This window comes from Protomyctophum parallelum, assembly GCF_964188405.1.
Source record: "Protomyctophum parallelum genome assembly, chromosome: 1".
In the NCBI taxonomy this organism is placed as follows: domain Eukaryota; kingdom Metazoa; phylum Chordata; class Actinopteri; order Myctophiformes; family Myctophidae; genus Protomyctophum; species Protomyctophum parallelum.
Window position 1 is genome coordinate 90,281,061 of NC_139697.1, and position 20,562 is coordinate 90,301,622.

General features: G+C 41.9%; 1 protein-coding gene across 1 annotated transcript; it reads right to left on the reverse strand.

The window, feature by feature from the left end:
• Positions 1-34: 34 nt before the first annotated feature.
• Positions 35-17,624, reverse strand: faxdc2 (fatty acid hydroxylase domain containing 2). Its single transcript, XM_083785212.1, has 9 exons — positions 17,522-17,624; positions 15,026-15,069; positions 13,498-13,595; positions 11,569-11,672; positions 8,837-8,958; positions 6,286-6,491; positions 4,054-4,159; positions 3,495-3,661; positions 35-2,580 (listed from the first exon to the last, which is right to left on the reverse strand). The coding sequence occupies exons 1-9, from the start codon at positions 17,544-17,546 to the stop codon at positions 2,424-2,426; spliced, it is 1,029 nt and encodes a 342-aa protein (XP_083641338.1). The 5' UTR covers positions 17,547-17,624; the 3' UTR covers positions 35-2,423.
• Positions 17,625-20,562: the final 2,938 nt, after the last annotated feature.

The window sequence follows — 20,562 nt, forward strand, 5'->3', positions numbered from 1 at the left end:
CAAGCACACTTGGAATGGGAAATAGAGGGACATTTTTAATTGGTAGGGTTTTTTTGTATTATAATTTTGTAATGCTACTGAAGTTTGTGTACAACACACTAGAAAACAAAGTATTGCATTGTGGGTTTGAACAGGCCCTTATATATGTCAGTCAATCAAGTCACCTTAATTCAAGTGGCACATGCCAAACAGTTTTTTTATATATAAATATATTTGTAGGACCATGCCATGTGATCTACCTGCACAACCTTTGTGATCTACTGGTAGATCACAATCTACCTTTTGGGCACCCCTGATCTAGATGGACCACTTTACCTGATGAAACCAGCACATTTTAATAGTTTCTGGTGGTTGTGAATCTTTTCAATGTCAATACACGTTTTTGAGTGGTGCAACCATAGGGTGCAGCCACTCCAAATATGCCCAGCTTTGTCTGTCCCTGTGTTTAGGGTACCAACAGGGGGCGCTGTTGCACCACTTTGTTATAGTGAATCTGCCATTCAGTCTCATAGGGGCAGCAGTGGCTCAGGGCTAGAGCGGCAGCTTGGGAACTGGAAGGTTCCCAGTTTGATCCCGGGTCCCCCAGAGTTTGTGTCGGAAGTGTCCTTGAGCAAGACGCTGAACCCCTAATTGCTCCCGATGAGCACGTTGGTGCCTTGCATGGTTTCCTCCATTCGTGTATGAATGTGTGAATGAATGTAATGCACAATCTATGTAAATGCTCCTTGGATAAACACAAATTGAACAAGGAATTGAACCGTTATATGATCAAGTTAACCACCTGTTAGTGTCCATATTCTTGAACATGACTGCGAAAGTCACTTTCAATGTGTGAAACGGCGAATGTGAAATACATTGTAAAACTCTTTGCTAGAAAGAATATAAATGCAGTCCATTTATGTACAGTTATGGTTAGGTTGAAAGTTAATAGCAGGTGTAAATGCCATGGACAGATGACCATACAATAACTTAGTATTTTGGTTATAAGTCAATATTATTTTGACTATGAGCCATACGATTCACTCTGTGTGGTGTATGATTTATATTTTCTTTGAGACATACATACAACTTTGGGAAGATAAATGAGTATAAATCATGTTTTAAGTATATTTTTATTTATTCTATTGTTCAAAGATCCAGTCTAAAAATCTACCTGACCCCTGAATCTCAATCCAGGGATATTGCAAATTAAAAAAGGCCCCATCAAGAGACCATCTAAGATTGTGAAACACAGCATTTTCATTGAACTCTTCATACAAAATCAATCATCCACAGTACCAAGGCCTCTATTATATAACATTCAAGGACATAATAAAATAATGAGATATGAGTGCAGTGGTCTTCATGAATTAATTAAAAACAGTGGTTTAATGATATGTGTCCTTGTCCCCTGCTAAGGGCTGTATACAGTGGACAATAAGGACGGAATGGTGGCTACAAAGTGCTATTGCAAAACATCCTCATCAGATGCAATAGAAAGAAGAGAAATAGTGCAGAACACCAATTTAGTGCTATCTGTATAGCAATTAAAGTCCACGGCCTCTTGAACTATGTAAATGCTAGTGTCCCTATTCTGGGGTGAACTTTCGTTGACAATTGCAGATGTACAAGCTTACAACTTGTTACAATTGTGTTGCCATGCATTGTGAGCTTGTAGATTGGCTATTCTCAGCAAAAGAACGTTGATGTATTTGGGGAAAAGCAGTGGACCATGTCTAGAGCCGAGGGACCCCGGTCGACTGAATATTTGGGTTTAAGAGGTCACACGTAATTGAACGAGAACACGATGAATGTAAATACTAAAAAAAGACCACTGTACATCCGGGGAATCTGTTTCCGGATACCGGTTATTGATGTGATGTCTCCTTGAAGGGTAAAACATTAGATTGTATATTTAATGGATTCTATAATGTCTTCGATCTCTCCGACAGGCAGTGAGTTGTACAACCAACTTCAGACACTGAAATTCAGGCATACATTTCAGTGGAAAGGGCGGGGTGCATGGGATATTACCACAAATCTTTAGCTGAGATTGGGGAAACCGCATCTCTCGAGAAGCTACATTCTGTGGTCGCCCACCATTACAGGTTTCTGCACGTACCGATCACACTTGAGACTCTCGTGCACTACATTAACCTTCTTTTAGACTTGCTGGACAGGAAGAAATAGCTGACATAATAATTACGGACGCCTCAGCACCTGCTGAGTCAGTTTACATTGGCTTCACTACCATCCTAGCAGTTTTCCATTTTGTTGCCCCATTTCTAAAATAACAATTACATACATACTATTAGCTATTTTTACTGTAATTAGCACTTCTTCTTCAAGGGGCACCCTGGCCTTTTCAATATCGGCTGATCCCAATTCAGGAGCCGAGAAGAACCAAGCGGAAACTGGGAACAGAGGCTAAAGGCTGTGGCTCATCACTGGAACTTCTTTGGTGCATCTGGGATGGCCTCGTTCAGAGGGGTGAGGCTGGTGAGCAACACGTGTCTCTCGTACTGCTTGGTCTGCCTGAACTTGGCGTCTGTGCCGTGGAGTCTGTCCAACACCCCGAGCACCCCGAAACACTGGTTGAACCTGAAACCAGTGAAACAACTCTGGTTAGTAGTATTAAAACAAGAAATTATCACCCCTAATAGTCAGATTATTATTTTAGTAACATGTATGTTTGTGTGTCACAACCTCGCGCCTCGCAGCCATTGTTTGTGTTTGTTTCTGACGTTCTGTGTGTGGTTCAATGACTGTTTTGTTGTGGCTTTGCATTGGCTGCACTGCAACTTTGCGTGACTAGGTCACGCAAAGTTGCTTACATTTCATGAGTGATGTTAGGTCAGGTTTCACCTGACAAAAATGTGTTTCACATTCGTATAGAGATAAGAGTCCAACGGGAAGCAAGCACATCTCCAAACATTCTACGGGTGCTGAACAAAAGATACGTACAATGAAAAAGGAAAGTGGTCTGCGCACTGTTCTCGAGCTCCCAGGTAACTGACATTTTTGCCCAAAATACCCAAAATGTCTCTCATCTCCATATCTAAACTTTTTGCGTTTTTTCGTAAATGAATGCCTTACTCGATCATACTACAGCATCACACCAAGCTTGAAACATTTTGAGCTTGCAGATCTGCTAATTTTGCCATTTTTTGAAGTTAAATCCTGATATGTAACAGTTTTGGACATAAGAGGTTTCCACCCAACAGAGACGATATGATATGCACCTTGCATTGTAAATTGTAATGCGTTGTGAGCTTGTAGATATGCTGTGTTTGCGGAATGTTCACATAATTGCCCAGAATAGGGACATTAGGGTTCATTTGGTCAAGACCTCTTTTGTTAATTGTCACCGGCCCGTGGAACTATGCAAGTTGGGAATGCATCCCCTACATATTGCCAGAGAACTCGCTTTACCCGGCATGTGCCCGTTCCTCCTCGCCGAATGAAGCCACCGTGCGATATAAACATTTGTTTCAGTGAATGCCTGGTGGACTCACTTGAGGTGGTGGAAGTCATGGAACTCGGGAGAGGGCAGGAGGGGCAGGTGGTACCCGCAGTGGGAGATGGAGGTACTGATCAGGGCCAGACAGTACCAGAGGCTGGTGGTGCTCAAGTGGGACCCTACAATCACAGGTCCGGCTATCGCTGGCAGCATGTTAGACAGCTGGCAGAGGAGGGGAAACAATGTGATATTAAATGAAAACATAATACGTTTTTCTTCCCTCAAACAGAAGCACAGTTATTTTAAACAGTTGTAGAATTGTGTAAGCAGATTAGCAGTGCTTATCTGGAATATTAGATGAGGTGTTTTTCTGTTTTACTTTTTGTACTGTACATGCTCGAGTCTAAAATGATAAACCCATACGAAAATGCACTGAGTATCCATGTAGTCATGACTCATCATTGGGGGATGGTGCAAAATTAGCATCAATCATAAAATGTTAAAGGTGATGATTGAATGATTGGGTAATTGTACTGTGAATTACATATTTTTATTAGGTTATAGAGAGAGCAAAGGGAAGGACAGATGGAGTGATGTAGTTGAATGTGACGTACCACATGCTCCAGGGGATGTGCGTAGATGGAGACCATGCCGATGGGGGCGGTCCACTCATGGTGCTGCTTGTGGAAGTGCTTGTAGAGGGCCGGATGATGGAACAACCTGCCAGTGGAGGAACAAACCGGCTGGTCAGTTCCATCACAGTAGAAAGCTAAAACAAGCACACTCGGTCTGTATAACGTATAATGCAGTTTGCCGGGTGCACGGGTCACGAGGATTCACAGTAAGAAAGTAATAGCCATTAGCCAGCACGCCAAAGTCCTTCTGGCACTTTTACTTCATAGACGCACCGACAGCAAACACGGACGTGTTTCGGCGCCACGCCTTCCTCAATGTGTGTCGCTGCATGGCTTGATGCCGATCAGCCTTCATCAGGTTATATTTTAGGATAAAAAGATAACATGATTAAAAAAAGATAACCTGATGATTGAAACGTTATTCGCATGAAAACATTTTTAATTGCATTTGAAGACGGTGTGCGGGAGTTTTGTCTTTCAGTTTGACCACTGTGGTGTAATGTTTGATAACCGAGTCAGTCTGTCGGATAGGTCTGTCAGAACTCAGAAGTGACGTCAAACTGGAAACAAATCTGTAGACGGCATGCGATGGCATTTACACAGAGATATATCTGGGGCATACAGTACGTTTCTTTTTATTTGTTTTTTTACAGCGTGGTTCTGTGTGTCTGTCTGTCAGTGTGTGTCTCTCTCTGTGTGTCAATAGCATAGCTGATCTTGCAAACCGCTGGACCGGTAAGCACCACATTTTTGTTTATTTTGTTCTGCCTGCAACTTTTAGTCTTCCTTACCAGCCCACTGATTCAGTTACAATCCAAGCATTTAGCAGACACTGATCCAGAGTGGCTTACACAATTCATGGTTTGAGTAAACACCCTGAACTTTAGACAGCAGGCTCCATGGACATGTGATTTACAGTGATAACACATCCGATCTGGCATCCATCTACATTATGTTCAAGTTCAGTTTATTTCTAGTACATCACCCTGGAGAGTCTGCACACTTAAATGAAATAAAAACATAATTGTATGTGCATGCACGTGAATGGGTATGCCCATACAAACATGACAACATGGATGCACAAATATGTGTAAATATAGAACCATGGTATAGATATGTCTTAAGGGAAGAAGGTTCAGTTAAAATGGCAACTGGAGATTATGGGGACTGATAAGTACATTCCAACAGCAGGGAGTATGGTGGTCAAAATGGTTTTTTTGTACCAGCTAGAGGCAATCAGATAAGCTGAGGACATACCAGTGTGCATGGTTTAAAATGTCAGCTGTCAATCCTGTCAAGGCTTTATAAATCAGCAGGAGAACTTTGAAATCAGCTCTGGTGTAGCCTGACATGGCCAGACTAATATCACTGCGTAGGGCATTCACTTCTAGTCATTTCTAGTTGACTAGTTGCCTAGTTTAGTAGTTTTTTGGGGAGGAAATAAATATTTGTACATTTAAAAACTGTGTACATTGGTGACTATAACCTGATAATCTACCTGATCTTGAGGCCTACAAAATCGGGGATTTCTTTTTTTTAATACACTTTATTTCCCTTTTCTTCTTATCAACTAGTCAACTAGTACCAACAAGGTTGACTAGTGGATTTACTAGTCGACTAGTTGCTTAATGCCCTATCACTGCGTATATATTAGTCTGGAACTTCAGGTGTGGAAGATTTATTTCCCAGGGGAGGTTACAGACAGATTCCAACGTCACAGCAAAAAAGTCTCAGGGGACTCTGGGGAGTGACAGACCAATCTCTCCTGTGGCAGATTTGTCAGGTTTCCAGGCTAGTGTGTATAGACTATAGGCAGTGCAAATACACTGCATCAATGTGGGTCCTATATTGAACTGGTTAGGACTCTGGCCTGCATTTTCAACCGAAATGACCCGTAGTAGTTTTCAAGGGTAGATCAGAGAAAACAACATTGCAGTACTCTATACTAGGCACGTTCGGAAATAGGGCACTGAGCGCACTGTGCAATGCAAACTAACAGGCGAGTGCGCTCCGGTGCGGTATTTCCCAAAAAAAAGAAAAAAAGAAGCAAAGCAAACTAAACTAACTGCCGCAACTCCTACATTCCAAGTGCTTGTCAGGGTGGGGGGTCGAACAATTCAAATATGACTAATTGGGGGGGGGGGGGGGGGGGGGCACCACTGGCTTAGATGAAGGAAAGCAGTTTTAACCATTCCCCCTCGTCTGTCCTACCTGTGTGAGTAGTAGAACAAGAGCTCCTCCACAATAGCACAGACGGCCATCTCTATCAGGGCCCGGTGGAAGGTGGGCAGCTCCGGACCCCCGGGGTTCCCCCTCCAGGTCATGATGAAGTAGATGCCCACCACCATGGGCGCTGAGATAAACACCTGGTTGAAGACGACCTGCTTCAACGCGTGGCGAAGCTTCTCCGGGTCCACCTGGAAGGTGAAGGTAGGAAAGGAAAGGGGGGGGGGGGGGAGAGAAGTGTGTGTGTGTGTGTGTGTGTGTGTGTGTGTGTGTGTGTGTGTGTGTATGTGTGTGTGTGTGTGTGTGTGAGAGGGGGGGGGGGATAATAATTGTTATTTTAAACAACAGTATCACCCCAGAATTTGTTTTTGTCTCTCTTTTTTTCTTTTTACACACACAAGCCACCCAGATACAGCAAACACTGACAATGTTCGGTATCAGATAACGAGGGCTAGATTATGTGCAAACAACACATAACCACCCATCACCCTGACTCATCTCCGTCGAACCTTGGACCGTACGTCCTACAGTGACCTGGTGCACACAACCCAACGAGGTCTCGTGTACAGTACTGTACGTGCATGCGTGCCACTGCCAGTCCTTATTCTCTTGAACTCTTTGAACTCTTTCATTTCGTTGTACATGTGAGTAACAGTGTTCAATTACAAAATAAAATCCATCCACCCACCCATCCATCCATCCAGACTGACTGTCTTTACAGTATGTGCCTGTGATCACGGTTAAAATAATTACATTCAACTATAAAACAAAATCTCAGAATACTATGTAATCTCATTATCTGACTTCTTATTCAAAGCGCTGTGTATTCTATGAGACCCTGACTGATAAGAAGTATTTCGGGGGCCATAATGTTATCTCCTCTAACACTGATTATATGAAACCAACAGCAAACACAGCTACATGTACAGCTACAACCAGCCAGAGATATCAGTACAATTTGTAACTGTAATTTGTTATATGACATGTACCAGGATAACAATAATCTGAATTGTACTGTAATCGTTATTGCTACAGCTCCAAACACACATTAGTGACAACAAAGAAAGATTCAGAGATTATGTAATTACTTGTTGTATTATCCAAGTACATGTTGGCATTTTAGAGATTATATCCATCCATCTTCAACTCCTTCTAACATAATGTAATTTAGAACAATACTACTAATATGTAATATAATAATATACATAGCCTACTGTATTTTTTAATACTGTTTGTTAATCGTAGCTAATCGAAACAACACTATACACAATATGACACATGTAAAGTACATACACAACAGGCAGTAACAGTATACAGTATACTGTATTATATATACCGGTAATTGTTATAATTATTGTCTGATCAACAGTCCTGCTTACAGATTTAAATCTGATATGGAGTACTCTGTAAATGTTCCCGACCCTGGTTATCAGTAATATCCGTCTATCAAATACAGTAAGAGGACTTTGGACGGACAGATGGACAGATGGGTGGACATTTGTACCATGATGACCCTGATGAAAGGTGTTGGTCTAACAATAAAAGGAGTGTTGATGTCTCTGGACATGCGTAATCAGCTGATGGAAGGAGGCTTTTAAAAGGCAGGTATTTCTAGGGCTCAATTCCCTCAATGTATAATATTTAGTATGACAATATGAATGTGTGAATGACTACACAGTATGACCCTAAAAGTAAACCATGCACAGAAAATAGCTATATGATATTACACTTTTTCCACCTCTTCTTTTCTTTCTTTATTTCTCAAATTAAATGTACTTGACTGACTGTGTGTGTGTGTGTGTGTGTGTGTGTGTGTGTGTGTGTGTGTGTGTGTGTGTGTGTGTGTGTGTGTGTGTGTGTGTGTGTGTGTGTGTGTGTGTGTGTGTGTGTGTGTGTATTCTCAAAGTGTCATGTGGGACTGGTTCGTAATGTCTGTTTTGCATACAAGCACTTGTATGGTCAGGTGGGTGATGGGAAGGCTGATTTAAGCAGTCAAACCTGGCCTGAATTTGACTCTGAGCTGGGTGTGACTGTGACAACACACCTGTTGTCCATCAAGCTAATTGATGCACACAGGATAAATACCAGCCAAATACACGCACAGCATTTGTTTCCATCTGTGCTCCCCTGTACCTCCTTAGTGTGTGGTGATGGCGACTTTTGAATTACCCATACACATATCAAGCGGCTGTGTTGTGTTGTGCGAGTGTCTTCCTCTCCATGCACTGAAAATAAGTTGATGCCTGCTGTCTCTCATGTGCCAAGCCCTAATTACATTTTAAAGACACAATTAGTCCCAGGAGAGGAATGGATGCATGCAGAACAAACAAAGACTCACACACTGTCTATATTTCTTATAAGTATATAGACGTTCTAAACATTTATTGGAGAGCGAAACGATGACATTGGTCAAAAAGATGTTTGTCAATACCCACCCACAATCACACATGTACCCATTCCCACCAAAGTAAGTAAAGTAATCGATAAAGGGAACGGTTGCCATTGTTATATCTAATTATATGGGACTTTAACTTACCGGGTTGTTCTTATCCATTTGGATGCGGTAGCGAGTGATGAAGGACGGCTTGCCAGTGATGTCCACCAATAGAAGCAGACCGTTTGCTATCCAGAATGCCAGGAAGGGAGCCAACATCGTCCCTACGAACACATGACGTGACATGTGTCATCAATACTGGAGGTACCAAAAGCAATCTTTTGTCCGTTTATGTTGGGGATACATTAAGTTGAACTTGTTCCATAGTAGCCTCGGAAACCCAGACGTTTTATTTCCTGGAAGAAAGAAAAGTTCCATAGCAACATCTCTTTACAAGTGGAGCTGTTAAATGGCCAAAATGTGAACGTAATGAAGAAGAGTCTTCATCCAGACCCTATGAGGCTTGCAGTTGCCCTTACATTCAAATGATCCAAATCATATATTGGACAGATATTCCTATAAGCTAATAAGCAAAACTAATGAGGCTAAGCCATGACTTTGTGTAGTTTTGTCCTCCTGGACCCTAGGATACTTTGTCATGGCTCTGATGTGAAGGCCAAATAAGATATACAGTATTTAGACAAATGTAGGAATCCGTTCCTTCACTTCCCAGCCTGCCCAATCTAACTGTCGTAGTGTCTACGAGCAATGCACTGCTGTAGTAATCACGTATGTCGACTAAATTATTATTATACCGGGCCTACAACACAAAGAATGCAGTGGGCCATCTGGTTTGTAGGTTAGATCAGCAGATTTGGTACAGATAAAATGTCCAAACTGGGTGTGGTAAGCGTTCATTGTAAATATTTCCTCCAGAATTCGTCTATCATTATGTGAAGTGGAAAGTATTGAGAAGTGCGGTAGCATGACTGGGCAGCATCAAAACATCCACAGTTCTATTGGAGCGGCCCCTTCCAACATGCAAGTTGATCTTGATACAAAACATCAGGGCCACACTAAAACAGTGGTTTTCAACCTTTTTCATATCAAGGTCTTTTATTTATTCGGTTCATTTTCATGTGTATCTCCACACTTGAAGTTGACCACCTAATGACCAATGTCTGACCGAAACATTGGTGAAGGTGAAGACAATGAAACACACAAATAGAAGGCAAAGGTTACCTTTATTGATAATGTGTTTCAGACAGGAGCCTTTGTGTAAGTTAAATTGCAAAGCAATCACAACTATTACAAACAAGTTTGAGAGGAGACAAAATCTGAGACAAACCAGAAGCAGATTTTCTTTAAAAAGAAATGACTTAAACATAAATTGATGAGTCCTTTATAGATGAAGTTTTTTATTTTATTTGTTGTACCTTATTCTTATTGTATTTTTTACTTTTTGTGTAAGCACTGTATTTGTTACTATTGGTCGTTGTTGTCGCTGTTAAATGCAGAGCGACGTCACTGTTTTAGCTGATGTCTGATTTGTCCGTTTTAAATTTCAATTATCTGTTTTTATTGTATACATTTTTGTGTGGACCCCAGGAAGACTAGCGACCACTTTGTGGAAGCCAATGGGGATCCGAATAAAGAATAAAGTATAGAGCTTGGTCCACTGCCAGAAATCTCCCTTTATTCTATCTTCATCTCATTACTATGCACCTCACATGTGGAACTGTCTACAATCAATCTTAAAACTGAACAACTTGATTTCACTTGAACGTTTTAAAAGACTTGTAAGGATCCATTTGAGATCCAGCTGTACTTGTTTACTGTAATCAGGGCGTTATTGAAAAAGAGAGCTTGCTCTCAACTGACTTCCCTGAATAAATAAAGGTTAAAGAAAGAAAGATCTTGATCTTGCATTTCCCGTCTGTTTCTCCACACTGTCTTGTGCTTAAAAAGCTCCTAAATAGATAACATTATATAACTCCTATAACTATAATCAAATTGACCTTACAACATGCCAGTCCTTGACATGGAATATCATGGCCAAAAACCATAAAGGAAGAAGCAATTTAAAGAAAATGTAGTACAATTCCTAGTATTTTATTAGTATTATTGAAAAATAATATTCCACTGAGGTAATGAACTGTGAATGAGCTGTAACTTCCTCTTTCTGTTTTGCTTTTGTCATGTTTCTTTCATGTAACATCAGGCTCGAAACAAGGCCTTGTTTGTCACAACGATCAGAGGGATTACCAGTACTCTACTATTTGGTGCCTCAGGGGTAGAGTGACCGCTTGGTAACCGGAAGGTGTCCTTGAGCAAGACGCTGAACCCCTAATTGCTCCCGAAGAGCAGGTTGGTGCCTTGTATGGTTTCCTCTGCCATGTGTGTGTGAATGTAATGCACAATCTGCGTATTTATATGCACCATTTATTTGTTCAGCGTACACTGAAGAAAGCTGAAGCTGAAGAAGAATTAGAATAATTTCCATTCATTGGTATAAAAATAGCTGAATATAATTAACAGAAATGTCTGTTTATTTCCAGCATTATTTCCAGGTCGTTTTCCAACACTTTCAACCTTGCTTCCCTATTTTGAGTATTTTTGAGCAAATAAATACAATAATACATTTTTCAAACAACTTTCAAATAGTGAAAATACCGCATCTAGTAGGTACGTTGTTCTGTGTGCTGCCTCCGCCAACTAAATAAAAAGTGTCTGAAGGACATTTCCATGATATTGTAAAGAACTGTTCTAGACTATTCACATGGTAAGAAATTACTACAAGAACCCAGAGTAGTGCTTGCATTTTCTAATGTTGTATTCATTACAACTATTAACCGTTATACAAACATACAAAAAAAAACAGCATTGTTTCTTACCCAAGAAAAACAAGGAGGCTTCATGTCCCTCATACCTAAGATACAGCTTGGTCCACAGGTCCTGCCAGAAATCTCTTGACGCTCCCCAGAACCTCTGCAGGTGCCTAGGATCAGTAACCGAGATCAAGTTCAACAAGTGCACAAAATACTAAAATACTAGACGGGTGATACACCAGAATGTTGCAGGGAGTACTTAACACACATCAGTGTACATGTTACCAACAAGATCCTGTATGACTCAGTATGAGGGAATACCAAGGGTGAGCCAGAAAATAGCAGCCAGGAGAATGAGACTAGCAGGACACTGCCAAAGACATCAAGAACTGCCAGCCAGCAAATTGGTGCTAACATGCCTTCACACAGATTGCAAGCCTTGCAAGCAAAGTATTGCTTTATGACTTGGAAACCAGCCAACTGAAAGGCAAGCAACAACTTGTAATACTGTTGGTAAATATCACAGTGACGGCATACCTGAAACCAGTCAATTTCACTGACAAGTCTCAGATGAGCTCCCTGTTCCCAAATGTGTGTGTCTTACTACTGTACGTCCAGATGGCTTCATGCTCACTAACGGGGCGGTAAGAAGAAAGGTGGGGGAGGGCCTGCAGATGGACCATGGCTTGGTGGCCTGCATTACGATTCGAACTACCTCGTGCCGACACAAGGAATTCCAACAAACTGAACAAGCTAGTGAGGAAGGCAAGCTCCGTAGCTGGAGTTGAATTGAACAATCTAGCAGAGACGAGGGTTAAGGAGGATACTGGACTCCCATCTCGAGAACCCCTCCCATCAGAGAGTATATTCAGTGATACTCTTTTATTTTCATCCATATTCATCGTGGTTTGATTCAACCACTTTCTCTTATCTGCTCCTCTCCTGTGTTTCCTACTTCAGTTGCTGCCAAAGCTTCCTCCGGGGATCAATAAAGGTTTATCTTATCTTATTGTAGTAAACGAGAAGCTCGACCCTCCTGTGGCGGGTCTTCGCGTCTAACGCTTAACGCCACGTGTTTGTGTCGCAGTGTGACCTGAGTGAGACACACACTCATTGCCCACTGACTGTGTGTTTTCCGTGCTGGTCAGGTTGTGTCGTTTGTTGTTCCGTGTTGTTGTTTCTCTGTGAATAGCGTGTGTCCGCTGCCGTGTTTTTCATTTAATTTTTTATAATTTTTATCCCACGCTTTTGCAACCCATTTTTTCACCCAGTGTCAATTATCAAATTCTAATGTAATCCTGGGCGCTACAATTCCTCTGCCAACCTGGGGGGGAAGCGGACTGACCTCATGCTTCCTTGCCTAAGGGGTCCAAGCTGCTTGTTTTCACCTGACGGGACGGGACGGGACGGGACGGGACGGGACGGGGGGTTTCCCCAGTTGGACGTAGCGCGTGAAAGGAACACGTTATTCCGACCAGTTCCTTTCCCCTCCATCAGGCGCCTCGGCTGGCCAGGGGGAGGTAGTTTTAGAGACCAGGATTACTGCATGTTTTTTGTGAGGGAACCTACCTACTCTGCATACGTCACGGTCCATCTATGACTTGGACACCTGTGGGTGTGGAATTCTCTCAAATGTAATACTATCTCCCTCTCTGCCTGCGCTTGTCTTTGCGTCCTCATGCGGCGGTCGTGCCTGAGCATGTGAGACACAACTTGTAGGTGGACCCGTTTTGCTCGGTTGTCCAATAGTTCCATTCATGTTCAACTTGAATGCTTGGATTGAGTGAAAAGCATCATAGTACGGGATACTCGGATACTAGGATAGAACCTGCACACAGAGCTACTTATTATTTTATTTAAACAAAACATGAGACAAAGTTTCAATCCCATGGTCATCAATCCCTTCATCATGTTAACTATGTTAGCTTTTAGCCTGTCCATGTATCGTACGTATACTATAGTTAGCCCTTCATCTCAAGTTAATGGTAACACTACCATGTCAGTGAGTTGCCAAATGCAGCCAGGAATAAGAGTCCAGTTCCAATGACGACGGCAGCTTTCTTCACAGAGTCCCACAGTCCTCCTGGATTCTCCTGGAGGTGGGAGAAACACACGTGTCTGATCATTTGACACAGTCAATGCAGTAAAATAGAAAAACACAATAGATCGTGCTCCCATAATTCATTTTTAATTATTATTAATTATTTTTATTTAATTATAATTAGTAATGTTTATTTTAATAAATGACCAACGCATGCGCGCACACACACTCACTCTCTCTCTCTCTCTCTCTCTCTCTCTGTGTATTCTGCCCCCCTTCCTGCAGTACCCCTCACCTTCTCACGTTTCTCCCATGAGACCTACTATCTGCCTCTCTGTTGGAGAACTCTGCATGATCAATGCACTCCGAACTCGTCTAAAGCTCTCAAGTGTTCCTTTGAATAATTCATTGTTTGTCCATTCTCTCGGTTGTCTACAGAGCATGGAACTAATCGGAGGGGGAAATGTGGCTATTCTGGTTGAGCTAGTCCTGGTGAACAGCAGTAGATGTAGTACACCATGCAGGTACTGCCAAAAAGTCCGCTAGATCACTGATTCCCAAACATTGTGTCGGGAGTCCCACTGGGAGGAGACCCCGGGGCAGACCAAGGCGCAGTTGGAGGAAACGCATCGACTCACTGGCCTTGGAACGTCTCGGAATCCCCCAGGAGGAAGTCACTAATGTTGTTCTGGAGAGGGAAGTCTGGAGCACTCTGGTGGAGCTGTTGCCCCCGCGACCCGACTACGGATAAGCGGTTGAAGATGGATGGATGGGTCGGGAGTCGGGACCCATTTGTGGGTCGCAAACACATTTTATGGGTCCCTTTATTCTTTGTTTCCTACATTTTGTTTTTAATTAATAGAAAGAATCCCCAAAAAAGAAGGGGAAAAAAATCATGAATCAAAAACGAATTGAAATATTTTTTCAGTAATTTCATGACGAAATAAACAGAAATATAAGAAATTCCATGAATTGGAGAAAAAAACATAATCAGAAGTAGTGAAAATAGTCTATCTACAAGCGTGTAGATCTGCTATTTTCACTAGTTTGTAGAAACAAAACCGGTTTTAGCCATTTAGCAGGTTGTGGTTGTTCTTGTATCTGTTTGAAATGTATCGCTAGTAAGGCTAGCCATTAGCCATGTATCTACTATCTACTATACGTTTTGAGTGGTGCTAGCCACTCCTGTGTGGATTTGTAATACTGAATCATATTAATGAAAGGTTTTTCGTAAGGCCTATTCATAGTCTGGATTTTCGGTGGTGAGGTGACCACTGCTCCGGTGGTGAGCTGACCACCAGAGCTGAAATAACGTTGAGCGGTGGTGAGTAAAAACACAGAGAAGGGCTGGAGCGGTGGCGGTGGTTTGCTCTTCACTGCGGCTCGTGACATCATGTTGTAGGTTGTAGGTCACCTAACCACCGAAAATCCACTATTTATGAGCCTTTAGTTTAGACTTTAGAGTATGGTATGTGATCTTACCTGTCTGTGTCTGTCATTACTGACCGGAACTACACCATTCATCTCTGGAAAAAAAACAAAGAAAGGATATCATTCATTGTAAGAAAGCATTTTCACCTCAATGAATTTCTTACCATATTATATTACTAATGGCAATTAGTTTTTCTTCATATTTTTAGTTGAGCACAATGTTCCTGCATGTGGCAAGGTTTTGCCTAAAATCGTATTGAGAAAAAAAGGTCATCCCCTATCCCCATGTTCCAACTGTCTTAGTATGTTCCTAGGGTGGTCTATGCCTGGTCTTCAACCTCCCAAAATGTTCAGGTCTCCCCCTGCCCTGTTTCCTTCCCTTCAATGGCTTTTTGAGGGAACCAAAGGGCACCACAAAACACAGATGTTCTGGTGTTGGCATACAGTACACGGCAATCAAAGGCCATGCCTTCAAGATTAATTATTATTATTATTATTATTATTTTCTTCTGTTTTAGTCCTTTTTGTGTCCTTTTTGTTTTTTGTTTTGCTTTGTTGTATTTCCATACCTCGTTAGTTATTTGAATATTAGAAGGGCAGGCATTATAAGCTGAGGCTTCTGCCTACACTCCCTTTTGGTCAACAAAAACCAACTGAAGACATTGTATAAGGTGTGTTTATTTTAATGACCAATAAACTTGAACTTGAAGACATGGTCCAACCCAACCCTATACAACCCTTCCCGCTCACTTGGACCTCCCCTACAGCATCCTGGAAAATGCTCCACACTTCCTATAGACTCTACTCCCTCCCGGCTCCCAAAAATGTAGAATAAACTCATTGCAGTCAGAACACAATTGGCACGTGTCCGTGATAATGGTCATTGCATGTACTCCTACAGGTGGGGGTGGCACCCGTCAACGGGGACTGTTGGTTGGGAGGAGTATAGGACGAAAGCTCTACGTGCTCCCGGTTGGGCTCCACACTGGCAGGGAGGCAGGTGAGTCAAGGATACAACAGCAGTGACAACACAGGGGAAAGAAATGTGTGGGGAGGAATCAATTGGCTCAGAACAGTTCTGTGCCTGTTCTGTCAGAACTCACTCCCAACTTTCCACCTCACCCCCCTAGCACTTGTCTCTCCTTGTCGTATCCTTTCTTGTCACGTTCGTTTGATAGAAAGATGCTAGTTTACTATGCAGATATATGTTGAATTTGTTTTTCTTGATCATCATAAGAATGTTATTTATAGTTAGCATGTTGTTTAGACAGATGATAGGTTCACAGATTACCTATATCCTATCCATAGGCCTACTTCTTATTCTGATCTCACTCTGGACCAGGGATGCAGGGGCAGGGTATTGGATCCATAATCCATCCATACACACCTGTTGTGCATCGAGCTAATCTATGCAGAACAACCATCAACCATCTCCAGCCTACACAAGCAGATAGTCTCTGTCATGACAGCATGACATCTGCTCTCAACACTTTGCGTGCCTGGACACTATATTATTTGGATTACAGTAATTCGTCCCAAACCCTGCTGTCATCTCTCCCCTGCTACCAAAACCACCAGACATAAAACTAAAGAAACAAATTCATGAATAACCAATACAACACGAAAACACTCACAAGTAGCACAGAACCAGGGCAGAAAATGGGCCATTTGCCTACTAAGCCAAAGTGCAGTAGGGGGGTTTCTTTACACACTTTTTGTGTATCCCAAAGGTCAAATTATCCTTCAAGATGATTTTGGGGGATAAACATCAATATTTGAGTAACTAATGTTCTCAACATATCACTGTCAAACAATTAGGCTACTATAATAAAGTTTGCCAGTGTGAACTACTGATACTATTGTATAATAGTAATGGTCATGGAACAGGGTATACGAAAGCGTCGATAAAACTCAAAAGACTTGCACCACATCACCCATAAGGCTATAGCCTATAATCCCTGTATAATCGGCATAATCTGTTTCCCACTTTGCTGATTTTTTTCAAAATTATTTATGCTCGATAGGCACTGAGGGTTACACTCATTTACAGTGGACCTTTTATTGTTATTATTTATTTTAACATATAAACGATAAGAGATCAGGGACAATAATATCCGAGGTTTATACTTAATTTTCATTTGTTAAAAAAAATATATAGCAAACTCACCACCAGCAGCAATATATTACGTAACCCAGCTATTTTTCGGCGAGCGAAAGACAACAACCGTCATGATCAGGTTTACCCCAGGTTACCCCCGAAGCCACGGATTGAGATTAGCTAGGCTATACTGTACAGTCCTAGTCCTACATATGATGTTGTTTGTTGTCGACTTGTCGCTGACTGAAATTCAATGGTGAGTCTGTGTACTGGTGTACACAGACAATACAAAACAAAACACAGACTTATAATAAGGTCTGTTTAATACAACAATGTAACAATCGGTCATAATTGGTCTATAGCTGCTGCAAAGCCTACCGGCAGCCTCCGTCCAGATCACATACGCAAATATCAACATCTATAGAATCAAAATGACATAATGATCTTACTGTGAGCGTCGGTGTGGACGGTCATTGTGTTGTGTCAGTGTCTCTCTCTCTCTCGACCAGGCAGCGCAGATCGCTGTTATCGTTGTAAAGCGAGTCAGTGGATCTAAAAGCATGTACAGTGTTGACAGCGCAGTGCGACTTGTGATTGGTGGAGGAGTGACCAGCTGATCACCACCGAGAGAGGCCCTTCTGAAGAGTGTTAACCTGGTCCTATATGTTGGGTTTTGTCCAGTAGCCTATACTAAAGTGAGTTTTGTAAGACACCCCAGTCTCTTAATCAGGTGAAAGTTGAAAAACAGCGTGAAAGCAGTTATAGCAGTGCAATGACCTCTCCACGGTTTTCTTCTTTCTTTTTTTCCTCTTTTTTTTAAAAAAAGGGGGGGGGGGGGATATATATTTGTCCATTTGAGGTGAGAAAATATCCTGCAGCTACATGATCTAATATTGTTAGCTATAGGCCTATATTCAGTTATATAATAATAATTTTATAGTTTTCTTGTCTTATTCAGGGAAAATAAAAGGTTTGCATCAATTAGATTGCATGTAAGCTACATATTTTTGTGGGTTTTTTTGTTTGATTTAGGTATTTTACTATTTCTGCTTTAGATTAAACATTAATGGAGACACAGGATATAAGTGGTGTAGTGTGGGTTCATGTAGGCCTACAGTAGGTCTATTTAATACCTATAGTAAGGTGGCTAAGGCCTATACTGCACCAGTTCCCAGGACCTTTTTTGTGTCATCCTTTTAGCCTTAATGTCTTTCTACTCTACTACATGCTGTTTACATTTCTGACCAATTAAAAAAAACATATTTGGGCCTGGGTGACCACTATAAGGTCCATGCTAGTTGCTACCACAACATTGGCAGTGCTTGTTCATGCATGTTCTAATGGCACAATAAGGCCCACAAGGACTGAGCAATATAGATTTGTTCTGACCAAAATGATCAAGGAACCTTTAGCATTCCCTTGAATGCCCTTGACCCCCAGATAACCGCTGGGCCATTATAGCCAGGTCGAAGATGTTCTATTAGGTCTGTTGTGTAAAATAGCATGTGTACACATGCTACACACACACACACGTACGCGCACACGCATGTACACACACAGACACACAGAGTCCCATGGATACTCCCATCTGAGGAGAGGTTTGTTCTTTTTAGACCTTAGATACAACTTATATAGTCTAGCATTGAATAACACATTTATTCACTAGGGACAACAACAAAACATGACTTTTATTTGCTATAGGCACCCTCCATAGTGGTCTGTCAAGTATTTGGCTAGTTTATATGCTTATGTACAAGTATGTGGCAATTAAAAATCTCACTAAATGTGTGAAGTGAGAGTTGCTCTTATCATTATGCATCATCACATTCTGGAAAATCACTTTTGCCGTTCTCACTTTTCTGTCCTCAATTTTTATCCTCATTTTTAAGCCCTCTGCCAATCAAATCATCACTATGGGATACACACAGACACACAAATCTGGGTGCTCCTAAAAAACCCCAATATAAAGTGTCTTAGCTATAGGAGTTTGGCTATTACAAGCTTCCAGAACATCTTCCACTGTGCACGTGACATAGATTCTATACAAGTCTCTGGATTAAGGCTGGAGTGGAGGGATGGAACACCATTGAATTAATTTGATGTCTTTGAAGCACTGACTGTTGGACATGTCAGTCCACAATCTCCGATCAGTGTTCAATTGGTTCACATCTGGTTGGTGACTGTGAAGACCAAAACATAATGATTCACATCATTACTCCTCCAAACCATTCATTAACGGTACCCCCCGTGACCTGTGGATGGAGAGACGGGGCATTAACGGTACCCCCCGTGACCTGTGGATGGAGAGACGGGGCATTAACGGTACCCCCCGTGACCTGTGGATGGAGAGACGGGGCATTGTCATCCCAGAAGAGACCACTCCAGGATCAGGATGGAAGTGATTTCACCATAGGATGAAGGTGATCACTCAGTCAGAAGAAAGTGACCTTGCCCAAGCCCTCCACCCACAGCATAATGGGAATCCCCCACACTATACGGGTGAAGCATTCAGGCCTGAACCACTCGCATGGTGTATGCCAGTGGCTCTCGAACCTTTTCTATAGTCAAGGTGCCTGCATGCAGAGACCTCCATTATACAAAACCTTTGCTGCGTGTCACTCCCCATCTCTCTGTCCCCATTTCCTGGCTACATAAAGGCCCCCAAATACATCTTTAAAATACATATATTTGTGTTAAAATGTTTCAAATGGTTTTTTTTACCCCCCCCCCCCCCCCCCCAGATATAAGTGGTTGGTTAAACATATTTTTTTATGCTACTTTTTTTTTTAAAGAGAAAAAAATCCCACCCTCAAGGACCCCTGGGGGTCCCCGGCCGGGCCCCACTTTGAGAACCACTGGTGTATGCCACACAAAGCCGGATAGCACCACCCAGTGGCACCGTTTGGCATTACACAGGGATTCACCCACTGGTGGAGATTATTTTATGAAGGACTCGTCTATTCGTCTGACCAACTCACATTTTCCCCATATCCCATCAGTGTAGACCAGTCCAGTGCAGTGCCTATGGTTTTTGAACCACTGAAATCTCAAATGTGCATTTGTTTTCGTAATGAGGAGATTGTGTAGGCCTATGTATAAATCTAACATTTATTCTTGATAGACTGTTGACTGTTCTGTTGGTGGTGACACAGACACTGATCACTTTTTTTGACATTCTCAGTCACCTGAAGTCTGTTTTAGTTTTTCTTTACATAGGCTACCACATAATAGTAAGCAGCATGGTCATCAAATGTATGCTTTCCACCACCATGTATGACCCTATTTAGTATTTATTTAGGCTACTGATACCTTTTTTACCTCATATAGATTGAAATGCAGATTCCCCATTTTTTTAAATATTTTTCTCTTGCGGAACTTGATCCAAAATCGAGGTCAACAGGGCCTGCTCACTTTCAGATATTGCTGGTTGAGTTGACCCATTGTACCCATGGTATACTTGAAGTCCTGACATAGTAGCCGTATAGCCTAC